Below are 24437 nucleotides of genomic sequence, written 5' to 3'. Positions count from 1 at the left end.
AACCTGGTCCCTTTTCTACCTTTTAGTCTTCTTGGGCTTTACTCTCCATTTCCATGTGCTTTGCAATTGGCCAACATTTGCATGTCTTTTGAACACAACATTCCTCCCAACTGAGAGCTTATTAAATACCTGGAATGCTCCTCCTTCGAATCTCTACCTGCTTCTTTCCTGGTTTCCTTCAACTCTCAGCCCAAATCCCACATTCCATAGGAGGCCTTTCCCAGCACTCTCCACCGCAATGCCTTTCCTCTGAAATTACCTTCAATTTCTTCTGTATATATACCGAATGTTTATAGTTGGGTGTTTGCCTATTTCTCCCATTAGAATAAGAGTTCCTCAAAGGTAGAGACTGTGTTTTTACCTTTCTTTGTGTCCCCTTCATATAGCATAGTACCTGACACATAGTTAGCAACTAATAAATGCTTGATGCATTAAGAGACTGCATGACCAATTTGTTTCTAGATCTTAAGATGTCCTTGACTGTAATTCAAGTTTAAGAAAATAAAACTGCTTTGCGATGCAAGGTACCTAACCTATTCACTAATACAGTAAAGTGTCTTTTGTGTTTTCATAGACAGGTAGGTATATGTACTTTCTAACTAGTTAAAATTTTTTGCTATTATAATTAAGAATAAATAATTGGCAATCATTCAGTAATCAGGCAATTACAGATTTAAACTGTATGACAGAAGGACAACAAACAACTGGATTTTTCAAAATCTTACATCACACTACATCAATTATTGAAACAGAAAGCATTTTTGTCTTAATTGCTAGTATTAAAGTACTAAAATTTCTGCCAAAGAAGAAAAGGGCAATTTTTTTCTACAATGATATACTGCTCATTTCTCTTCCTACCAGTAAGTAATTTTACCACTCTAATTACCTTAATTTTAATGACTCCATCATGTGGCTCACAATGTTGCTTCAGAAAAAGCTTTAGTCTATCACGAGAAAAGAGATGTTTCCGTCGGCTACATCAAGGAAAAGAGGGGAGAAATTATTAGTACCAAAGAGTTAAATCTAAAACTTTGATATTTTAGACTTATAGCTTTGTCTTCTGACTAAAAATTGAAACAAGGAAAGTTCTCCCAATGCCATTTCTACAAAGCTTCCTCAAAATAATCCTGGAATATTTAAGTACCAGTTAGAATAATAAAATGACTAAGAATTCCATGGGAAAAACATATTATTAATAACTAACTGCTCACATTTGTATAACGCTTAAAGGTTTGTAAAGTGCTTTTCCTAGCCAGCTAGATGGAGGAGTGACTAGAGAGATAGGCCTAGAGTCAGTATTAGGAAAATGTGAGTTCAGCTCCAACCTCAGATACTTAATAGATGTGTGACTGGACAAGTCACTTAACCTGTTTGCCTCAGAACTTCCTCAACTATAAAATGGAGATAATACCTACCTTGTAGTGTTGTTGTGAGGAATAAATGGGATTTATTAAGCACTTATCAAGCACAATGTAAAAATGCTTATTCTCTTTTCCCTTTCCTTGTCCTTACAATGACCCTGTGATGTGAGCATTGCAGCAATTATCCTATTTTTACAGATGGGAAAACTAATGTTGTGAGATATTAGGTCATAATCATATAACTAATATATGTCACAGGTAAGATCAGAATCCAGGTCTTCTAAGTTCAAGTCCAGCATTTTATCAAAATACACACACAAATTCTCTTAAAGAATCAACTCCATGTTATTATGATGAAGAGGTCTACTTTAGAAGCCTAAAAAATTCCAAAAGTCTTAATTCTATGAACAATAACAGAACTAATGCAATACTATTCCACAGACAATGAAACTAACTAATCTTGGAGGAAAAAGCTACCATGGCACCTTACTTCCTCAGCAGGATTCTAATGAGATTGTTCCTGGCTGGCTACACTTCACCCTAATCTCCCTGGTGGACAGCAAAGAATGGCTAAACACTGGAAGCAGATCCCCCTATGGAGCTCCACCTCTCATGAGAATATATTTTAACCACATCACTCTTTTGTGTCATCTGTTTTACCTGGTTTATGGCTAGAACATCAATTGATGGGTTTCTAGAATGAAGCAAATGTTTATATTTTCACCAGATCAATTTCAGGGACTTCTTAAAATCAAACCAGACTGGGAAAGCTCTATGGCTTTTCTTAATTTAGACAGTGGAGATGAATAAGTCATTTAATTCTAAGTCTTCATTTAGAAAAAAATCTGTAACACTGAAGTAACTGAAATTAGGATATGGCAGCTTAAAAAAAAAATACAAAGTGCATGGCATAATAATAGACCAGAGGATTCTAGTATGAAGTTATCAACTACTTAAACTTGTTTGACAATTGTAATCAGACATCATTGATTAAAAAATATCAAAAAGAGCCAACCAGGGTCATCCATATATTGGTTCTGCTCCTTTTATCCATATGTAGGAAATGCAAAAGACAAGTGGGAGAAGCCCAGTGGGGAATTTTAGAAATCAAATGGAGAGTAGTAGCGGAAAAAATTATCAGACTTCCTAAAGTTTTCAGAAAAGCTGGTTTTGCTATGTCAGCTTTTGCCAGACTGCTATATTTATAAGAAAGAATAAAGCATAACTACTATATATTCTTTGTTCTAAACCTAGTGCAAACATGTTAACTAAAAAGGCACCACAAAAGTGCCTCTGAAGGCAAGGTTTGATTAAATGATTACATAAAGGGAGCCATCTAGATGGCTCATTGGAGTTGGGTCTGGAGTCTGTCAAATCCAGCCTCAGACACTAGCCTGTGACTCTGGGCAAGTCACTTAACCTCTGTTTGCCTTAATCCACTGCAGAAAAAAATTGGCAAACCACTCCATTATCTTTGCCAAGAAAACTCCATGGTTTTGGCATTGTATGGTCCACAGGGTCATGAAAAGTTGGACACAATTGAACAAAGGGAGGAAATTTCAGAATTGTCATTTTAAATAACGTGCAAGAATTTTAAAGACCAATATACTAACGTTATTTCTTTGTAGTGTGTTTAAAAGGACAATTTTATTAAACACTGTATTTGAGAATAAATTTTTACCAATTCTTAGCCCAACAATGGAGTCCACAAACCAATTATGATAGATGAAATATATGTTTAACTGACGACAGGGACTCATATCCAGACAAAGCAAGTCACAATACATTCAAACAATGTACATATTGTTCGTAATCAAGTGAAGACCGGCAATAAAATTGTTCATTCCATTCCAAAAACATTTTACAGTGTTGGAGCTAATATTCTTCTATGTTAATAGTAGCTTTTTCTAGTAGTCTTCAAAAAACATTTTTAATCTAGCAATAATTTAAGATTTTTAAAGGGTGCAAATTTTTTAAAAAGATTAATTTTTAAGTAGATGACCTAAGGTCTCTGTGAAAAGTTCCTTTCAAATAATTAGTTTAATTCAAAATGTGACAGATTAATTAACTCTTAGTTATAAAAACACTTCAAAGTGTACATCTATGAGTTTTAAAAATCAAAATGAATTATACAGTTCAAATGTTTACTGAAGTTGAGAAATAACTTCAAATGGATATATTAACCAATAAACTTTATAGGATCAGCCCAATAACCAAAAATGTAGTATCTTTTGTGTATCTTTTCATTTTAAGAAGATAAATTCCAAAAAGTTTTGAAAGGAATAAAAAATGTGTAACCACACACATATATAAACATTAGAACGGAAACTAAATGATAAGGTATAGTTGAACATAAAGACAAAATATCCTTGTCCTCCAACGAAAATATATTCTTTTAAGGTTTCTAGAATTCTATACCCTTTGGAATGATTGCAATTCTTTATTTCAAATTCTATTCCAGCATAATGAAAATTATATGACTGACTGATTCTTATCAGAGGGTTAGACTGGTGACTTCATTTACTCAGGAGTTCCCTCCAAGATACAGATTGCAATTTATCTACTATTTTAAAAAGAAAGAAAGAGGGACTGGAGGATTATTCATGTCTTTTTTTTTTTAATATCACCATAATTTCTTATGGTAGTCCCTTCCCCAGTCCCTACCCAGAGAAGCATCCCATATAAAAAATGTTTTGTTTTGTTTTGTTACATCAAAAGAGAGAAGAAGGTGGGAGAGAAAGGGATGGGAGTGGTAGCCAGGGGGAAATAATATGAAAAGACAGGGAAATAGCATAACTGTAGTAAAATACTATAAAAGTCTGATGATATATCAATGTGCAACAGTTGTGGACCTCCAAGCTCTGTTTAAAGGGGTGGGATGAGAGTGTCCTCATTTCTTCTTTTGAGCCATTTCTGTTTTGTTATTTTTATACTTTTTCGAATTCACTTTTGCTTTTTTATAATTTTTTTATTCCACTGTTGTAGTCATTAAGTATATTTTCTGGCTCTACTTTATTCTGCTTAAGTTCATAGAGATCTTTTCATGCTTTTCTATATTCATTATATTTATCAATTCTAACAGCACAATAATATTCTATTACATTCATGTACCATAATTTTTTTTACACACTCCCCAACTGATGTTTCCAACTATTTGCTATCACAAAAAGTACTTCTATAAATATTTTGGTATACATGTGGGCTGGCTTTCTTCCTACCGATGGCCTCCCTGAGGCATAAGTCTATTAATGGACTCTCTAGGTCCATTAATTAAATTAAATGTCCAATGTATACGGACATTTTAGGCATTTTATTTGCCCAACTCCAAACTGCTTTCCAAAGAGGTTTTTCTGGTTCAAAGCCCCACCAATAATACCTATTTTTCCCCAGAAGCTATATTGAGTGCCTACTATCCCACAACTACTCCAATACTGATTAATCCCATCTTTAGTCATCTTTTCAAATTTGCAGGATATGAGGTGAAAATGTTTTGATTTACGTTTTCCTTATTATCAGTGATTTGGAGCATATTTTCATATCAGCTTCCACTTCTGAGAACTACTAGTTCACATCCTTTGACTTATCTTTCTTTCTTTCTTTTTTTTTTTAGTTTTTAGTTTTTGGAGGCAATTGGGGTTAAGTGACTTGCCCAGGGTCATACAGCTAATGTCTGACACTTATCTATTTTGAAATAACTTTTGGTTTTGCTTTTAGTTTTATACATATAGATTTATACAGACGTGTATATTATACATACATGATATACACATGTATTGGTTTGTATGTTTATATATACACAGTAGGGAAGGTGAGAAGTATGCAAGTTTGATACCCAAAATACATAAACAATTGGTACAGAATTTGGTAAAAAGGTTTTCCCCCTCTTTAATCAATTTCCTTTTTTAGGTGTATTAATTTTGTTTGTTGATATGACATTGAAAAGCTTGTGCACAGTTTTATCTATTCTATCCTTTGTATTTGCCTCTATCCTCCCTTGTTTGGTTAAGAATATATTTCATACCAAGAACTATTAAAGTGCATATTATCTGCTTCTCTTTTTATATTATGACACTTAATAATAAGGTCACCAATCCATGTAGAATGTACTGCTGAATATGGTGTCAGGTACTGATCTGAGGCTAACTTGTACCAGACAGACTGAATTTTCTCAGCAATTTTTATCAAATAAGGAGTTTTTCCTAAGTAATCTGTTTTCCAGTTTGTGAGAAAAAACAGGAGAATATATTTTTATAACAATATTGTAAAGAGAACACTGAAAGACTACTTCGTGATGGCACTTTATTCTGTTCCATTATTTCTGATTCTCTCTCAGCTGGTCCATTCCACTGAACTGCCTCTATTTGGAAAGGAGGAAAATGATTTTTTTAAAAGTTTTTTTAAAAAAATTATTTTTAAGATTTGTTTTTTTAAAATGTTGAGTTCTGAATTCTCTTTGTCCCTCACACCCCTCACCTACCCATTGAGAAAATAAGAAATGTGACATCAATTATGTGTGAAATCATGCTAACATTTGCATATTAGCCGTGTTGCACCAAAAAAAAGCAAGAAAAATAAGAAAAATAAAGTCAAAAAATTATGCTTCAATCTGCAGTCAGACTCCATCAGTCCTTTCTAAGGAGGTACACAGCATTTTTCATCATAAGTCTTTCAGAATTATCTTAGGTCATTATATTGCTGAAAATAGCTATGTCATTCACAGTTGATTATTGTACAATTATTGCTGTTACTGTTTATAATGTTCTCCTGGTCCTGCTCACTTCACTTTGTCTCAGTTCAAATAAGTCTTCCTAAGTTTTTCTAAAACCATCCTGCTTGTGATTTCTTATAGCACATCACAATCCTATACCACAACTTGTTCAGCCATTCCCCAACTAATGGGCATTACTTCAATTTCCAATTCTTTGCCACTATTAAAAGAGCTGCTATAAATATTTTTCTACATGTAGGTTCTTTTCCTTTTTCTTTTATCTCTTTGGGATACAAGCATAGCCATGGTATTTCTGGATCAAAGGGCATGCACAGTTTTATCATCCTTTGGGCATAGTTACAAACTGCACTCCAAATGGTTGGATCAGTTCATAACTCCACCAACAGTGCATTAATGTCCCAATTTTCCCACATGCCCTGCAATATTTGTCATGTTCCTTTTCTCTCATATTAGACAATCTGACAAGTGTTAGGTGGTACCTCAGAATTGTTTTAGTATGCAGTATTTCATTTAGAGTACTTTTTCATATGACTATAAATAATTTGATTTCTTAATCTGAAACTGCCTGTTCAAATCTTTTTCTATGAATTGGGAAATGACTTATTCTTATAAATTTGGTTCAATTCCCTATATATTTGAGAAAGATTTGAGATACTTGCTGTATAAATGTTTTCTTAATTTCCCATTTCCTTCTAATTGTAGATGTTTTGATTTCGTTTGTGCAAAATCTTTTTAATTTAATGTAATCAAAATTATCCATTTTTCATCCCATAATATTCTCTCTCTCTCTCTCTTTTTTTGGGTCGTGAATTCTTCCCTTCTCCACAGACCTGACAGAAAAAATTTTGTGTGTTTCCCTTAATTATTCATCTCATCCTTTAGATCTGAACCATATAGCTATTTTGACCTTATCTTGGTACACAGTGTGAGATGTTGGTCTATAACTAATTTCTGACCAACTGCTTTCCAATCTTTCCCAACAATTTCTGTCAAATAGTGAGTTCTTGTCCAAAAAGCTTAGATCTTCGTGTTTATCAAACACTAGATTTCTATGGTCATTTAGTGCTGCGTATTGTGTACCTTATTTATTCCACTGATCCACTGATCTTAGGCAGTTCCAGATTGCCTGGATGATTACAGCTTTATTATAATATACTTTGGGTTTTGATACTTCCTTTATATATTCCCCCCCCCATTCCCTTGATACTCATGAGACCTTTGGTTCTTCCAGATGAATTTTGTTATTACTTTTTTCTGGCTCTACAAAATAATTCATTAGTAGTTTGGTATGGCACTGAATAAGTAAATTAATTTAGGTAAAATCTTCATTTTTATTATATTGGTTTGGCCTACCCACGAGCAATTAATACTTCTACAACTGTTTAAACCTAACTTTGTGTGATAGTTCTTTGGTTTCTCTTGAGAGGTAGACTCCCAAATATTTTGTACTGTCTACATTTACTTTAAATGGAATTTTTCTCTCTCTTCCTGCTGGACTTCGTTGGTAATATATAGGAATGCTGACGATTTATGTGGGTTTATTTTACATCCTGCAACTTTGCTAAAGTTGTTAATTATTTCAAGTTGTTTTTAGTTGATCCTCTAAGTATACTATCTGCAAAGAGTGATAATTTTGTTTTCTCATTGAATATTCTAATTCCTTCCATTTATTTTTCTTCTCTTACTGCTACAGCTAGTGGTGATAATGTGCATCTTTGTTTCACCCTTGATCTTACTGGGAAGGATTCTAGCTTATCTCCATTACAGATAACACTCAGTGGTGGTTTTAGATAGATACTACTTATTTTATTAAGGAAGGCTCCATTTATTCCTGTGCTTTCTAGTATTTAATAGGAATGTGTGCTATATTTTGTCAAAAGCTTTTTCAGCATCTATTGAGATAACCATGAGTTCTGTTGTTACTGTGATTGATACAGTCAATTATGCCGATAATTTTCCTAATAGTGAACCAGCCCTGCCTTCCTAGCATAAATCCTACCTGGTCATAGTGTATGTCCTGGTGATATATTACTATTATCTCCTTACTACTAATTTATTTAAAATTTTTGCATCAATATTCATTAGGGAAATTGATTTATAATTTTCTGTTTTTGCTCTTCTTGGCTTAGGTACCAAAACCATATTTCCGTCAGAAAAGGAATTTGGCAAGACTTCTTTGTCTATTTTTTCAGATGGCTTATATAATATTAGAATTCAGCATTCTTTTAATGTTTAGTAAAATTCACTTTTGAATCCCTATGGTCCTCGGAATTTTTTCTTAGGAAGCTCATTCATGGCTTGTTCAATTTCATTTTCTAAAATTGGATTAAGCATTCTACTTCCTCTTCTCTTCATCTTGTAGCCGTTTTGACATAGCTATATTCTTCTGAGTTTGTGTCTTGGTCCTTTCTTTCACCACACTAGTTTTTTATGCGCAAGTTCATTTTTTATTGTTTGTTCATTATTGCAGCCTATTTCTTGACTTCTAAATTTATGTCAGTAGTTTCTTTGTAGCTCGTTCCATTTCTTTTTCTGAGATTTGATTAAGATTTCTATTTGGTATTTCACATTTTCAGAGGTATTCTTCTATTCCTTTTGTATACTTCTCAGTTTTGACAGCATAACTGAGAATTCTTTTTATCTTTTCTTGTTGGTGTGGTATTACCTTGTTCACCTTTATTTTATTTTCCCGTTCTCTTCTTTTTAACCAAATTGGCTAAGGGATTATAAACATTAATTTTTTTTTTTGGTTAGGCAATGGGGTTAAGTGACTTGCCCAGTGTCACACAGCTAGTAAGTGTCAAGTGGTCAAGTGTCTGAAACCGGATTTGAACTCAGGTCCTCCTGACTCCAAGGCCAGTGCTCTATCCATTGTACCACCTAGGTGCCCCACGTTATTAGTTTTCAAAGAGCTAGTTTTAAAATTTACCTCTTCAGTTTCCAACTTATCTATTTCTATCTCAATTTTAAATATTCCTTCCTCTTTATTTTAGATATGTGTGTTAACTTTCTAATTTTTTAATGCATATTGTGTTCATAATCCTTTTTTCTATTTTATTAACATAAGTTTATAAGGTGTGATTTTTCTTCCCCAAGGACTACTTTAACTGCATTTCAGAAACTGTTGTATATTATTTCACCATTATCATGTTTTTCATATGTCTTCACTGTGTTTTGTTCTTTCACCCACTCATTATTTAGGATTTCATTGTTAAGTTTCCCTTTTAGTCTCTGTCTTTTGTTTGAGCTTCCTGAACTGATGGCTATTTTGGGAGGTTATGGTCTTTAAAAATGTGCTGATTGTTTTCTGAAATTTATTTGCAACATTTCCATACCCTAACACGTGGTCAATTTTTGTGACATTCATTGTGGTGCTAAGAAATAAACAGATTCTTTAGCAATTTCATTTAGAAGACAGCAAGTTTTTTAGTTCTAGATTTTTCCAGCAATTTAGTCATTTTTACAATTAACACTTTTTTGTTTATATTATCTTTTAGACTCACCCAAAACAGAAATGGACAACAAAATCTCCTGACACTGTTATATTACTGTCTATGTTTTCTTAAAGCTGTTAATTTTTCCTTTATTAATCAAGATGTTATGGAAAATAAAAGTTGAATACTGATATCAATTTGTTGTCTATGGTTCGTTTCAGTTTAATGTCATTTCCTTGTTTATTCCTTTTTCTATTGTGAATGTTTGTTTCTTCTGTGTCTGTTAGCACTATTTAAACTCTTGGTTTTGTTTTGTTTTTTTCATTCAACTGATACATAGTAAATTCTATTCCAGCTCATTTTCATTATGTTTATATTCTTTTTTTTTAAGTGTGTTTCTTGCAAGGAACAGAATATGGGGTTTTGTTTTCTTATCCAGTCTATCACATTTTCACTTTAATGGAAAGTCCATTCATATTTAAAGTTGAGTTAATTTTATATCCTAATATTAAAGGCTTATAATCCTTCTATTTCTTCCCATACTATTTAATCCTTGTCACTTCTCCTCCAAAAATTCCACCCTAAGAAGTCCACTCAATATGCTAGAAGCATTCACTGTTTTCTGATATCTAGAGATTACCTCTAAAGCACTGTCCACCTATATCACCCCTTGCTTATCCCATGTGAACACTCCATTTTCCCCCCTCCCTGTCAGACAATTTCTTGATGTCATCTTTTACCCCATGTTTGGAGCTCTTCATTTGTTATGTTACAGCCTGCTTGTACCATGATGAACCTCTCCATTATTCCTCTACATGATATTTTCTTTGGTTCTATGAAAGCAATGGTATTCTACGTCTCAATGTCATATAACAGTCAAGTGCTATCACTGTTCTCCTCTTGGGCCTAGCTCATCATCTACCTACGCTGTCTTTCCTGCCCTACTCCAATACAAAGACACATACAAGGAGAAAAGCTCCAAAAGTTGTCTATCAAAGCAGATGTTAAAATCTGAGCAACAGGCGTTCTTCATTCATTTGGTCACTGTGCAATGGATTACAGACAGGCCAAACTACTTTCCTAATTTCTCTTCTATAAGGCTCTGCAATGTCTCAGAGATTGACATAATTAATACAATGTCATTCACAAAAAGCAGCAAAGAACCTGCAAGACTTCTCCATCCAACTCATAAAACAAAAGGTCAAGTTAGCCAGTAAATTTTCCAAAAACAAATATTATCAATGTAAAATTCATTTCTAAAATAAATCAAATGCCTTCAAGCCTTTTGTCATCATCAGCTCATAAATGAAAAAAAATTAGAAATATTTTTAGAAATCTATGTAAGTTGGAAGTAACATAATTGTTTCTAAATATTCTGTCATTCAGTCTGAACTACTGATTAGGTAACAATCCAGTTCTTACATTACTAAAAACAAATTACAGGTAAAAAAAATCCATAAGCCTAATTTAATATTTAATGCTATGAATTACATGCAGAAATAATTGGTAGTTTTATGTAAAATAAACCAGGCAATTTTAAATAGGCCTCTTATTACATCAAATACAAGCCAGGTGCCTATATTCACTAAGTAATGGATTCATTAATAGGAAAACTAATACTTTCCTTTCTGAAGATAAGATTACCACACATACTATAAAACGTACCCTTTAACTTTGTATTCTGACAATTTATTTACCATTCTAACATTCTACTGAAAAGAGGTTGCCAACTCACCTGGTGGTACAAAGACCTCTCTGACACATTTTGATAAGGTTTCAAAGTTGTAGTTTTAATAGACACTTATTAATACCGTCAACTTCTTTCAAAAGATAAGTGAAATATCCATGGACACCACTACATTTTTAGCAGTTATTCACTAAACACTGTGTTACTTCATGGAAGTAAGGAGGTATGACACAGAAACTCCATTTCTTCATTTGGGGCATTTGTTGATCCAAGCCAAAGGGGCTTTATAATACCAATAATTATACTTATATTCTACTATTCGAAGAGACTGTAACACCATAAATGTGTTCAACATCATAGTTCACTTGCCTTTTTATATATATGAATATGAAAATCTATTTCATGATTCTAGTTTTATTATACTTCAGGTACTGAGTTTTACCTTATTTGAGATGCTTTAACCACAACTGATTCATATAATTCCTTTTTAATGGGCTGCACCTTATACTTGAACAATGAGGGATCAATTGTGGACTTTTTCTTCCTAAAAAGAAATCCACAAAAAGAACAAATTAGTAGCATATTCAAAATACATTTGTTTGTAAGTTTATAATTAGAAACTGCAAACAGCTTATTCCACTTGATTTCAAAAACATTTTCATTAAAGCCAAGGATCTTAGAATTGCTTTAGTGACCACTAATTATCAGAAAAACATCAAATCCTGCAAGAGACTGTGCTAGTCATTAATAATCATAGAAAAAAATACAACCCTTAATCTTGGGAATTTTATTATTTTGTTCGAAAAGACACATGTAAAGGTTTTTTGCTTGTATTTTTAAGTGCTATAGGGACCCTGGAAGGGAAATACGATTTCCAGCTTCTATGCACATGGAAACATAAAGAAGGAGGTAAGATTTTAGCTGAGATTTGAAAAATACTTAGGATCTGAATATTCACAAAATATTCAAGTATATTCCAGATTTGGGGATTTTCAGGAAGTGAGAAGCATACAGTGCAATGACAAATAACTTGACTATGGGCACCAAAGAGTTAAAAATAGAACTAGATTTAGGAAACAGTGTATGGGCTGATTTGGTTTGAGGACAGAGTTCGTGTGTTGGAATGTTAAGATATGGCCCCAGAAAGGTATTTTAGGACTTAAGGTATCGAAGGCTCTTCATAATTGAAGTTTTTATTTTATACTTTAGAGGTCAGAGTTCTTACTCAGAGCACTATAACCTTGATCGGCTGGGTTTTTTTTTAATGCTTTAATTACTCTTTCAATTTAACTGGTTTCCTTTGCAATTCTATATGTTTTATTTTATGCATTTAATACATAAATCCCGACCCATTTATGGACCTTGCAGAGCTCAGACAGAGGGGAAGGTGGGAGACAGGAGAGCAATCAGATTTTTTCCTTTGGGAATACTGAAAGATTGCAAGTCTTCAACCTATCCCTGAGATCCTGAAATAACACAACACTCAATAAACCAAAAAAGCAGCAATGTGACTGGCCTAGACTTTCCCTCCGGCAGGGTAGCAGAGACCAACACATAAAGTCTAAAACAAAGTTCAAAGTTAGCACGGAGGCTGAAATAATGGACAAACAAAAAAAAGAACCTCACTATAATGAACTATTACAGTGGCAGGGATGCTCAAGATAAAAACAAATGAGAAAATGACTCCAAAATATCCACAAGCAAAGCCTCAGAGAAAAAGCAAAGCTTAGACACAAACTCAACTAGAATTCTTGGAAAAGGGACTTTTTTTGGTTTGTTTTTAACCGAAAGAGTTTAAATAAAGGTTTTGTAAATGGTACGAGAGAGAGCTTGAGGAAAAAACTGGAGAAGAGATAAAAGCTATGGAAGAAAGCATTACAAAAGGGATCAACAACTGGGTATAAAAGACCACACAACAAACTCCTTGAAAATTGGAATGGGTCAAAGATAAGCCAGTGAGCTCATGAAACATCAAGAAATGTTAAAACAAAGTTAAAAGGCTAAAAAAATAGAATAAAAGTAAGGTTATCTCATAAAACAAATACACTAGAAAACAGATCAAGGAGAACAGATTTAAGAATTACTGAGCTATATGAATGCCATGACCAAAAAAAAAAAAAGAGAACACAGACAACATATTTCAAGAAATCTTAAAGGAAAACTTCTCAGAAGGCAAAGTAGAAACTGAAAGAACCCACCACTTCCTGAAAGAGAGCCCAATATGAAAACTCCCAAGAACATTATAGTTCAAATTCAGAGCTTTCGAGTCAAAGAAAAATGGCAAACAACCAAAAAACAGAATTCAAATACTGATGAGACACAGTCAGGATCCCACATAATTTAGTAGCCATCGCTATGATGGAGTGGAAATCTTAAAATACCATATTCCAGAAAGTAAGAATTACTCAGAAAAACTGAGTATAATCTGAAGGGGAGTTGGGGTGGGGGTGGAGTTGGAGTTGGAATGGACCTTTAATGAAATAAAGGCCTTTCAAGCATTCCTGATGAAAACAAAGCTGCATAGAAACTCTGAAGTTCAAACACAAGTATAAAGAGAAACATAAAAAGGTAAACATGAATTAACAGTGATAAAGGACTATTAAATTTAAAAAAATGCTTGCATTCAAATATGGGAAGATGACACATGTTGTCCCCTCTGATTCCCAATCATCCTCAGAGGGAGTCCAATTAAGACAAAGTCTGGGAGTCATTCTGTTCTGTCTAAATCATCTTAAGAATGGAAACAGAGGGGAAGAAGAATACACCATTGTGGGAGAGGAATGAGTAACAAAGCTAGGTAAAATTACCTCACATAATCATTGTGCACAAGTAAACAGCTTATGCAAACAAGGAAGAGGGATACAGGGATCAGATGATCCTTGAACCTCACATTCTCATCTAAACTGGTCATAGGAAAGAAGAGTACACATACATATAAATACACACACACACACACACACACAAAAGATTTGGATAGAAAAATTGGAGCGAAAGGTTGAGAGGTGGGGAAAATGGAATTAGAGGAAGATTAGTCCTAAGCAAAACAAATTCTAAGAATATTTATACCTCTTTTTGAGGTGGCAAAGCATGGGAATCTGAAGGGATGCCCATAATTTGGTGAATGGATAAATAACTTATGGTATATAAATGTGACAGAATACTATTGTGCTAAAGTCTTATAAGTATAATAACCAACCAGGATTCCAGAGGACTAATGATGAAACATGCTATCCACTTCCTAATAGAGACAGATCTTGGCTGATTAAAACAAAAAAAATGGGGGGGGGCAACAGGGTTAAGTGACTTGCCCAGGGTCACACAGCTAGTGAGTGTTTTGTGTCTGAGGACAGATTTGAACTCAGGCGTTCCTGAGTCCACAGCTGGTGCTCTATCCACTGGGCCACCTAGCTGCCCCTAGAAATAAAATTTTTAAAGAAGAGACTGTTGCTCACTGTGGAAAGAACAGTTTATACTAAATGATGAAGTCAGAAACCAGACTATACATACTCCCCAATTGAGCAAGGACCTATAGACAGGACCAACCAATTTTTAAAGAAGGAAATACATGAAAAAAATTCTCAAATGTCCTAACATGAGAAATACAAAAAGACCACCTAAAGGAATCATTTTATACCCATTAGACTGACAAAAATCATACACTCACAAAAATTATATCATTCTAATGCTGATAGAGCTGTGGGGAAATATGAACTCCATTACAGTATTGACTCTTCCCTCTCCCTTATCCCAATATCTAGTCAGTTAACAATTCTTATCAATCCTACTTCCATAAAATCTCTTACACCTTCCTCATTTCCACTGGTCATGGCCTCTACCCTGATTTAGGCAGACATCACCTCTTAGCTGGACTATTGCAATAGCTTCCCGATTAGTCTCCCTACCTCGTCTTTCCCTTCTCCAATCCAAGCTGATAAACAGATATTCCAAAAACCAGGTCTGACCAACCCATTTGCCCATTCAAAGATTTTCAGTGACTCCACATTGCCTCTAGGATAAAAAAAAAACAAAATCCTTGGCTTGGCATTTAAGGTCCTTCACAATTTCAATTCCTCCCTACTTTTCTTATTTCAGAAGCTCATGAAGGGGACTGGCAAACTACATATAAACTACTATAATACCATTCTACGTACTACAATTCATAATACTATATAATACCATTCATCTAAATTAATTTAGCAAGCATTTATTAAATGCCTACTATGTATCAGACACTATGTTACATTAGGGATGCAAAGATAAAAACAAAAGATAAAATATAGATTTTTTAGTTTTTAAATGAATAAAAATATATGGGATGGCAAAGGAAACTGTGTGTATAATTATAAATTTTTTTCAATAAATTTAGAGATCTCACATACATTAAGAACCTCTGATCTATAAAGGGGTAGATGTGACTGAAAAAGTTTATATTTTAGTAAGGGAATACAACATACAGAAAAGATAAATAAGTACAAAGTATACACTTTGTAATAAAATGATTTGCAACAAGTAATTTCACGTGGGAGAGATCAGTTAATAACCAGGGAAAATAAGGAAAGCCCTTGTATAGAAAGTAGCATCTGAGCTATGCTTCAAAAGAAGTTAGGGACTGTCCTCGGCAAACACTAGTTTGAGCCTAGTGGACAGTATATAAGTAAGCAATGGTACGGTAATAATTTACAGACTATCAGTTATACAGCTTCCTCAGTACCGACTAAGAAAAACCATAATCAAAGATCAATTTCCAAGTTGTCACCAATGGAGAAATTCTTAGCACTGTAGGCAAAGGTCAAAAAGTGACAAAAAGCACTTGCACAATCACCATTATTATGTGACAACAGCTATTATTACTAGTTAGAGATGACAGTCATTAAGATATTAGGGTTTAATCCCCTCTCAATCCTTTAAAATCAGTCTGAATCAGTTTTACCTGTTTCAGATGAAAACACTGACAGGTTTTCAATGATATAAAATGAATCTATAATTGTAAAGTATTTATATATTTCTATACACATTTGATGCAGCAGATAGAGTGCAGAGGCTCAGACATTTACTAGTTTGGCAAATTACTTAATCTCTGTCTGCCTCACCTTCCTAATCTACAAAATAGGGATAATAACAACCTCTATGCTGCAGGACTACTATGAGATAATATTTGTAAAATGCTTACTTGGTACAGTGCCTGGCCCATAGTAGGCACTATATGAATGCTTACTTCCTCACTTCCTTCTTTCCCATCTCCTTCTTTTAGGGAAGCCCCATGTTTTTTACAATTTTAATAGTAAACAATAAGGGACTGCTTAAGCATCATCAAGCCATATACATATGTATCTTACAGAAGTTACATACCTTATAGTAAGATATAAGATACAGATACATATATATCTTTTATAGGTAAAAGAAAGCTCAGTTATCAACAATGTCTAATTCCTGAGGACAATTAAACCAGTTTAATACACAGCACTAGTTTCCAATATATTTTTCTCCCCCAACCATCTGACAATAAACTTTGAGAATCATATAACTGCTGCATGTCTAGAGCTAGAAAAGCTATAGAATTTCAGTGGAATTCTATTAAAAAGCTATAGAGTTTTTAGAATAAGTCCAGCTCCCTAATTTTAAATTTGAGAAAAATGAGGCTCAAAGTAAAGTGATTTACCCAATTCTGCCAGTGTTTAGTCTTCAAAAATGAGACTTTATTTCATTTTTAAAAGAAAAAATATTTCCTGTGTATATGAAATAAAAATTTTTTTCCTATGTATTCAAAATATTCACAAACATATTCACAAAAATACTAGAATAGCTAGCTTGTTAGTAGCATGTATTAAATGATAATTGACAAATCACAAATCATAAGAAATTATCAAGCAAGAGAATATTCTATATGAAATGTTTCTTATTGTAAACTATTTCTATGTTAGTTTTTTACTATTTAAGTATCAGTTTAAAAAATTCAAACACCAATGTATCTGTTGAGCATACTATTTAACTAGTTAGAATGCCAAGTATTTCACTAAAATAAACAATTTCATTCAATGAAGCATTTGTCTGCTTTAGTTTTATATAAATTTTAATAAAAATCTTAATTTACCCATTTTGTGGTGAACTGTTGTGTGTTTCTGATTCATCACTATCACTGATGATAATTGTTTCTCCATCTGTACTGCTGATATGTCCATTAGTAATCCCATTGAGATGTGACGGAGAGATAGCTTCCAATATTTTACACTGTAATCTGAAATATAACAACATATTTTGAAACAAAAACTCATTTGATTTTAGTTTATGTTGAAACACTCTATGGACACTGAGTTATATAGATACAATGGGTGAATGAAGCAACTAATTACTAAAATGAAGAAACTGTATTGTCAATTTAGGTAATAATCACAGGCAAAAAACTGAAAAATATTATCCACATGTATCTAAACATATGTTTTCATGGATCTTTCTATCACAGATGAACATTTAACTGATTGACAGTATTAAATTTCTAACACCTCTGACATACTGATGCCTTTCAAGCTTTTTAACAAGCCTCAAGAACAGGATCACAAAAGCGTGTACTTTTTTAAAAAAAAAAGATGAAATTACTGAAATCTTTCATAAGGATAAGAATTACTTTCACACCCAATGTTTTCAGGATGCAATCTAGCTTATTACCTTATCCACATTAAATGTAAATTTGGAAATTCAGCTATGTCAGTCATGAAGAAATTAAACTTTTTACCATAAGCATTTAAATTAGTAAAGAACATGACCCACCTCCCAAAAAAAAAATCTCCATCTGGTCCACTATAACAAGGAAATAATAACAAAAAAAAAATACATTCCATGAATAGTTGGTATAATCATAAAAACGAAGGACACCTTTCCCCCCAAGTTCAGTTATATTAATACTATTTAATCCAACTTTAACTCAACATTGGTGTCCAAATATGGGCTACACATTTTCCTAAAGCATAATTTTAGTCTTCAATTATACTTTTACATAAAATAATAAAAAGGATCACTGGTGGTTTGGAAGAATATGAGAAAAACTTTCACAAGTATATGCATTTTTATACACCGTATTTTGTAAAATTATTTTTCATTGTGCACTGAATGGAGGTTGTTTTTTCCCTTTAAAAGAAATTTAATTTTATTTTTTAGGTATGTAACAGATCAGATCTGGATTAATACCACAGCACTCAAACTTTAAGTCCTATTATCCAACCAGTGATCAATAACTGGAAATTATATAACACTTTATAAGGCACTACATACACATACACACACACACACACACATACACACACACACACAAATATAAAATCTCTCTTGAGCCTCATAATACTATGAAGTGCTACAGTCATTATGATCCTCATTTTAGAGAACGTGAGGTTGAGAGATTACGTGAGCAGCTTAAGTAAGGCACCGTGTTAAATGCTAGAATTACATACACAAGCAGCATAGACACTCAAGGAGTTTAACTTCTAATAGAGGTAGAAAATACATAAAAAGTTGCTCGAGGAGAGGGAGCTGGGAAGAAAAATATAGCTGATAGGTCTCAGGTAGCATTTGAACCTAGGTCTTTCTGATTCTCAGTCTAGCACTCTATCTATAGACTCCAGCATACTCTCGTGTTTTCAACCTACTTAACTCTGTTCATCTAATCTACCTTTCTCTTCTAGTATCCTTACACATAAGATGAAGATTGTCCAATGCACTGCTAATTTATGGGAAATCAGTAGGGTGAGGCACTAAGGGATGAAAAAAACCCAAAAAAATAAAAGTGTTCCCATCCTCAAGTAACTTGAAAATATCTGCTATTTCCAGTTAAAATGGATACCTAGAGGAGCTTAGTTCTACATACACTTCTGCAAAGATCCAAAAAGGGCAGTGATCAAAAAGTGACCAAAAAGCTTAAAGAGAAACAGTAAATGTATTCAAGCAGTATGGGACTGCACAGAAAGGCAGCCTATCAGCAACGAGAGAGGGATCCCAACATCAAAGTTCGCACAAGCACAGGTCCAATGCCTAATAGCACTGTCTCTGGGAAACTAAAAGCCAGTTGGGTTCTGGGGTGGGGGTGGGGGTGGGGGGGAGAGGGAGGCAGGTTGTTGATATTTTTTTTGATGGGGAAATAAAAGAGAGGAGGAGCCAAGGAAATTAAGGTTAGCATCAGACAGGCCTGGCCACAAAGACTACAAAGAGTACCTCGATGACAAGAAGAAAAAAAAAAAATAAATTACAATTAAATCAGCATTCTGGAGGGGGGAAAAAATGGAGGAACAATGAATAACTTAGAACAGAAGGCAGAAAACTTTACCCAAATGGCAGGCTTTCCTAAAGATTAGAATGGAGCAATCAGAATTCAGTGAATCCAGAAACAATAAATATCAAAATGGAAGTCAAAAGAAAAAAAAATTTTTCTTTAGAAAAGTACTCCCCCAATAAAAAACAAAAACAAAAACAAAAAAGCCTCACCAGCTTTTTTTTTTGGAATAACAACAGATGACATTAATACAGCTTTAAGGTTTACAAAGCATCTTTCATGTATTATCTCACTCGATTCCCAGAACAACCCAAGGATAGATAATATCAATTATATTCTATGAATGAGGCAGCATGTACAGTGGTTAGAGATCTGACCTCAAAGACAGAAAGATTTGGGTTCCAGTCCCTTCTCCGAGATATACTGGCTGTGTTATCTCTGGGCAAGTCATTTAACCTCTAAGTGACAAACAACTCTCCAAATTGCCAAGGAGATACCAGCTCTCCTTGGCAGAACAAGTATCTTCACCTGGGAAAAATCTCTATAGTAATGAAAACACAGACCTATTCTATAGATGAGGCAAGTGAGGCTCAAAGAAGCCTATAGCAGCATAATTCAAACCAAAGTCTCTCCCATCTCTAAGCAAAACTCACTCACTAATTCTTTCCTTTCTAAAATATGTACAAACCAGCCTTTCATTTTTATTTTAGAGCCAAAAGAGGGCAGCACTGGAAAGGGACACAGAATAGAGTTTATCCTCTGTTAATTCCTTTGGCTGTGCCTTAATTAGGCATTAGGAGTTTAGTGTAAGATTTTATTTTTTAAAATTGTTTATTGCTGATGATTAAGTTTTTATCTTAAATTACCTTAAAAAATTTAAATCAGTTTTATGAAGAAATTGTAAAATGATTTAGCCATTGTAGGTATCATTTTGAAATTACATAAAAAGTGATTCAATTGTCCATACCTTTCAACCTAGCCAGTCTACAACTTGGCATATACTTCAAAAAAATGAAAGTAAGAAAAAAGTAATAGCAGCTTTAAGATTCACAAAGTGCTTCACTAAAATGTTATCTTACTGAATCCTTATAAACATCCCTATAAGGTAAGTGCAATCATTTTACAGAAGAGGAAATACAATTGAGGCTAAAAGAGATTAAATAATTCACCCATAGGTCACATATCTAGTAAATGTCTGAGACAGGATTTGAACTCAGGTCTTCTTGGCTAAAACTCCAACATTTTATTCCTTGCACCATCTAGATGATCTATTATACATACACACACACACACACACACACACACACACACACACACACACACACACACACACACACACATATATGCGCATTCACACCTTCAATATTCATACTTGCATTCTGCATAGAATGGGTGCCCACAGAATGGCAAAGAGCTAAACAAATTATGGTATGTGCATGCATTAAAATAGTACAGTGCAGCAAGAGGCCAAAAACTGAGGAATCTAGAGAAATACAGGACAATTTATATCAACTAATACAAAGAGAACATGCACAACGAATATAACAATTCAAATGAAAAGGTAACAAACAAAAGTCAAATTCTAAGTAAGATGAAAAATCAATCAAAGTCCTGGAGATCAGATAATGAAACATGCCTCCCCACTCAAAAGCAAGAGATGAAAGCCTACTAAGAAAGAATACGTATAATTGTCAAATTAAATCATTTTATCAAATTTCATTTTTGGTTAGGTGTTTCGGGTTTATTTGGTCACAAGGCAGAAATCACTCTGGAATGGAAGCTAAATGACTATGATACAAAGACAAAAGGTACAAGACATTTTTAAAAATAAACAAAACAAAAGCCTCAGGTCTTTACAAACAACTGATCTTAAGCTCACCAATCATTTTAATATCTATTGTATTTTCTCTTTTTTCAAAAATCAGACTCTGTCCTTCACTGATTTCTGCAATACCACTTCTATAACTCTTCTGAGATCATGAAAAGCAGTTCAAAAACTGTACGCAAGTTTTTTCTAATACCTTGAAACACAGTTCATCTGACCAAGGGATTTCACTGAGGTTAGCTAGGGGTTTCTGACTATTTCCTCACTTATCTTGGGTTTCAATTTCCTGTCAGCCATTTTTGCTCCAACATTCTCAATCATCAGATCTTTCTCCTTTGTTGAGAAATATCAACCTACAAACATTATTATGTGCCAAAGCATTATTATATAGAAAGCACTAAGCCAGTTTGTCAGGCACTGTTCTAGGTTCTATAAACATAAAAACAAAAGAGAATGAGTGTCTGTCCCAAAAGTTTATTAGGCAGAGAAGCAAAATTCATTGGGAGTAGCACTACTTTCTCTTTCCTACAAATTATGTCCCCAAAATCACCCTAAACAGGGGTCCTAAAATAAGTTTTTTTAAAGATCACAACAAAAGTAATTTTGAAATCTGAGTAAGTCTCTACACAGAGAAAATGGTTTCTTAAGTAATTCTTATTCTCCTATATCATTGGAATCATCTATAATTAGTGTGCAAGATTTCATTCTTGAAGCTTCTCCTAACACTCCTGTATATGTGTATGGGAGACAAAGGGATAAGGATGGGGGTGGTGTACAAAGAAGAAAACTTCTTTCTCTATTGGAACGTAGAATAGGATGTGAATTATTTGAAGCAAACAATAACTCTGATATAGTTTCATTTTATGCCTGTGTCGGATGTTAGGTTTGTACTTCTATTAACACGAAGCTAAGAACTCTGAGTCTGACCAGATTCAAACTCGATTAAGCTGTTTTTCCCACTTTTACTTAGCTCTGTCATGCATGTGATTCACTCTCTTTCTTGTGTTAATTCTACAGTTTTTTAAGAATGAACATTACTTGGAGGCAGCTAGGTGGCGCAGTGTATAGAGCACCGACCCTGAAGTCAGGGGGACCTGAGTTCAAATCTGGCCTCAGACCAAACACTTGACACTTACTAGCTGTGTGACCCTGGGCAAGTCACTTAACCCCAATTACCTAAAAAACCAAAAAAACACAAACAAACAAAAAGAATGAACATTACTCCAAAGAAATATGAGAAAGACATAGCTCTTAAGTCAAGATGGCAAAGGCAAGAGGGATAAGCATAGACTAGCTTTCCCATCAAACCTACCCAAGAATGATCTAAAAAAAGCACCAGACAGAATTCTGATGCAGAAATAATCATTTTTTCCAGCCCAAGGCAACTTAGGGAGACAAAGATCTGTAGACACTGACGACTGGGTTTAGACAGCAGACCACACAGAGGATGCCAGCACCCGAGGACTTAAAGACAGCAGGGCAAGAAGCACCAGGCCAGGCAAAGATGCCAGGGAATCCCTGAACTAGGGCAGAGTACACAGAAACAGGTGCCACCTGGCAACTCTGTCCCTTGTGACCCAGTTCCGGGTCATAGATTCAGAGTAGAGAAGTTCCAGAGCAGTTGTCCCTAGTGGGGCCCTCGATGTATACTGAGTAAGAAGCAAATTCCAGAAGCAAAAACAGTAACTGTGTAGCTAAACCCAGGAGCAGATAATGGATTCAGTTCTAGCCTCCTGCTAAGGATGGAATAATACTGCAGTCAAAAAAAACAAGGCAGAAGTCTAAGAAATACAAAGCAGTAGTAGCAATCTACTGAAACTCCCAACCAAAGATAAGATGACAGACCCACATCTGGATCAAGAACTTGCAGACCTCAGACTAGAAGAGCAGAGAGTAGACTTGCCCTAGATCATATCACTTTGAGAACACAGAAAGCATGCCTGAGCTATGAAAATAGTAGAAGGAGACAAATGAGGACAGAATCTCCAAAAAGATATTCACTTCAAAAGCACACAGAGCCAAGCCTTAATATAAAGTCCAAAGTTAAGGAATAGGCTTGAAGAATGAGCAAACTTAAAAAAAAGAATCCCACCATAAAGAGCTGTTATAGTGAGAGGAAGGTCGATACACAAACTCAAAAAAAAGCAAATGATTCAAAAATTTCTACAAGCAAAGACTCCAGCTTTGGGCACAAATCCAACTAGAATTGCTAGAATTTTTTTAAAGTGAAAAAATGATTTTAAAAAACAAATAAGAACCATAGAAGAAAGACATGAAGTAAAATTAACACATCTGAACAGAAGGTACAAAAACTTTGCCCATGAAAATAATTCCTGGAAAATTATAAATGACCAAAGAGAAGCTAGAGACATCAAGAAATATTAAAACAAAATCAAAACATGGAAGAGAATATGAGGTATCTCATAGCAAAAGCAACTGACCTGGAAAAGAGATAAAAGCGATAACTTAAGAATCACTGGACCAGGGGACAGAGCCAAGATAATGGAATGGTAGAAAGCAATGTGGTGAGATTCCATCCACAAACTCCTTGAAACAGATCTAGAAAACACAATAGACCAAATCCTAATGGGGAAATCTAGAAAAAGTCAATTCAATTAAGTTAAGGAGAGAGACAAGGAGGGCTGCAGACAACTGGAATGGAGTCAGGTCAGAAGCACTCAGCACCCAAGGAGAGTCTGTGCACTAGAGCAGGAGGTCTCAGAACTATACAAGGGGTCTACTAAATCCAGGTGCAATAGCTGTGAACTCAAAGCTTTGTTCCTCACTACCAAGTTCTGGGACATATGAATTCAGGGCAGACCTAAGCAGGAGTGTGGTATTTCTAAATAGGGAGAATGAAATAAGAAAGCAGGAAGTTCAGAAGCCGGCAGAAGCAGCAGTGGTGGTGGCAGATCTCAGACCCTAGACTCGGAACAGGGTCTCAACTTTCAGCAGTTAGCCCAGGCTGCAGCAGAGGACTCCCAGATCAAAGGGGAATGTGTAGTGCTGCCAAATTCGAACCAAAAGAGCTTTCCCACTGACTGATGGGCTACTAAACCCAAACCCACATCAAGAATCAGCAGAGCTGGGACCAAACGATGTGGGTGAGATCAGATTTTCCCCTCATTCAGACCACTTTGGAAA

At 34.4% G+C, this 24437-nt stretch overlaps 1 protein-coding gene across 8 annotated transcripts in view; it reads right to left on the bottom strand.

Annotated features, from left to right (window-relative positions):
- Positions 1-24437, bottom strand: part of BAZ1A (bromodomain adjacent to zinc finger domain 1A) — a 196055-nt gene that overhangs the window by 72692 nt on the left and 98926 nt on the right. For all 8 annotated transcript variants that reach the window (XM_078151581.1, XM_078151579.1, XM_078151578.1 and 5 more), the window contains 3 exons: positions 17303-17446; positions 11654-11755; positions 887-974 (listed from right to left, as the gene is read on the bottom strand). In XM_078151581.1, the coding sequence (XP_078007707.1) occupies positions 887-974; positions 11654-11755; positions 17303-17446 (334 nt within the window). The remainder of the gene's footprint in view (positions 1-886; positions 975-11653; positions 11756-17302; positions 17447-24437) is intronic.

This window comes from Phascolarctos cinereus, unplaced genomic scaffold, assembly GCF_003287225.1.
Source record: "Phascolarctos cinereus isolate Bilbo 61053 unplaced genomic scaffold, phaCin_HiC Scaffold_3;HRSCAF=262, whole genome shotgun sequence".
In the NCBI taxonomy this organism is placed as follows: domain Eukaryota; kingdom Metazoa; phylum Chordata; class Mammalia; order Diprotodontia; family Phascolarctidae; genus Phascolarctos; species Phascolarctos cinereus.
The sequence above is the reverse complement of the archived record's forward strand: the minus strand, read 5'-3'. Positions and strand labels throughout refer to the sequence as shown.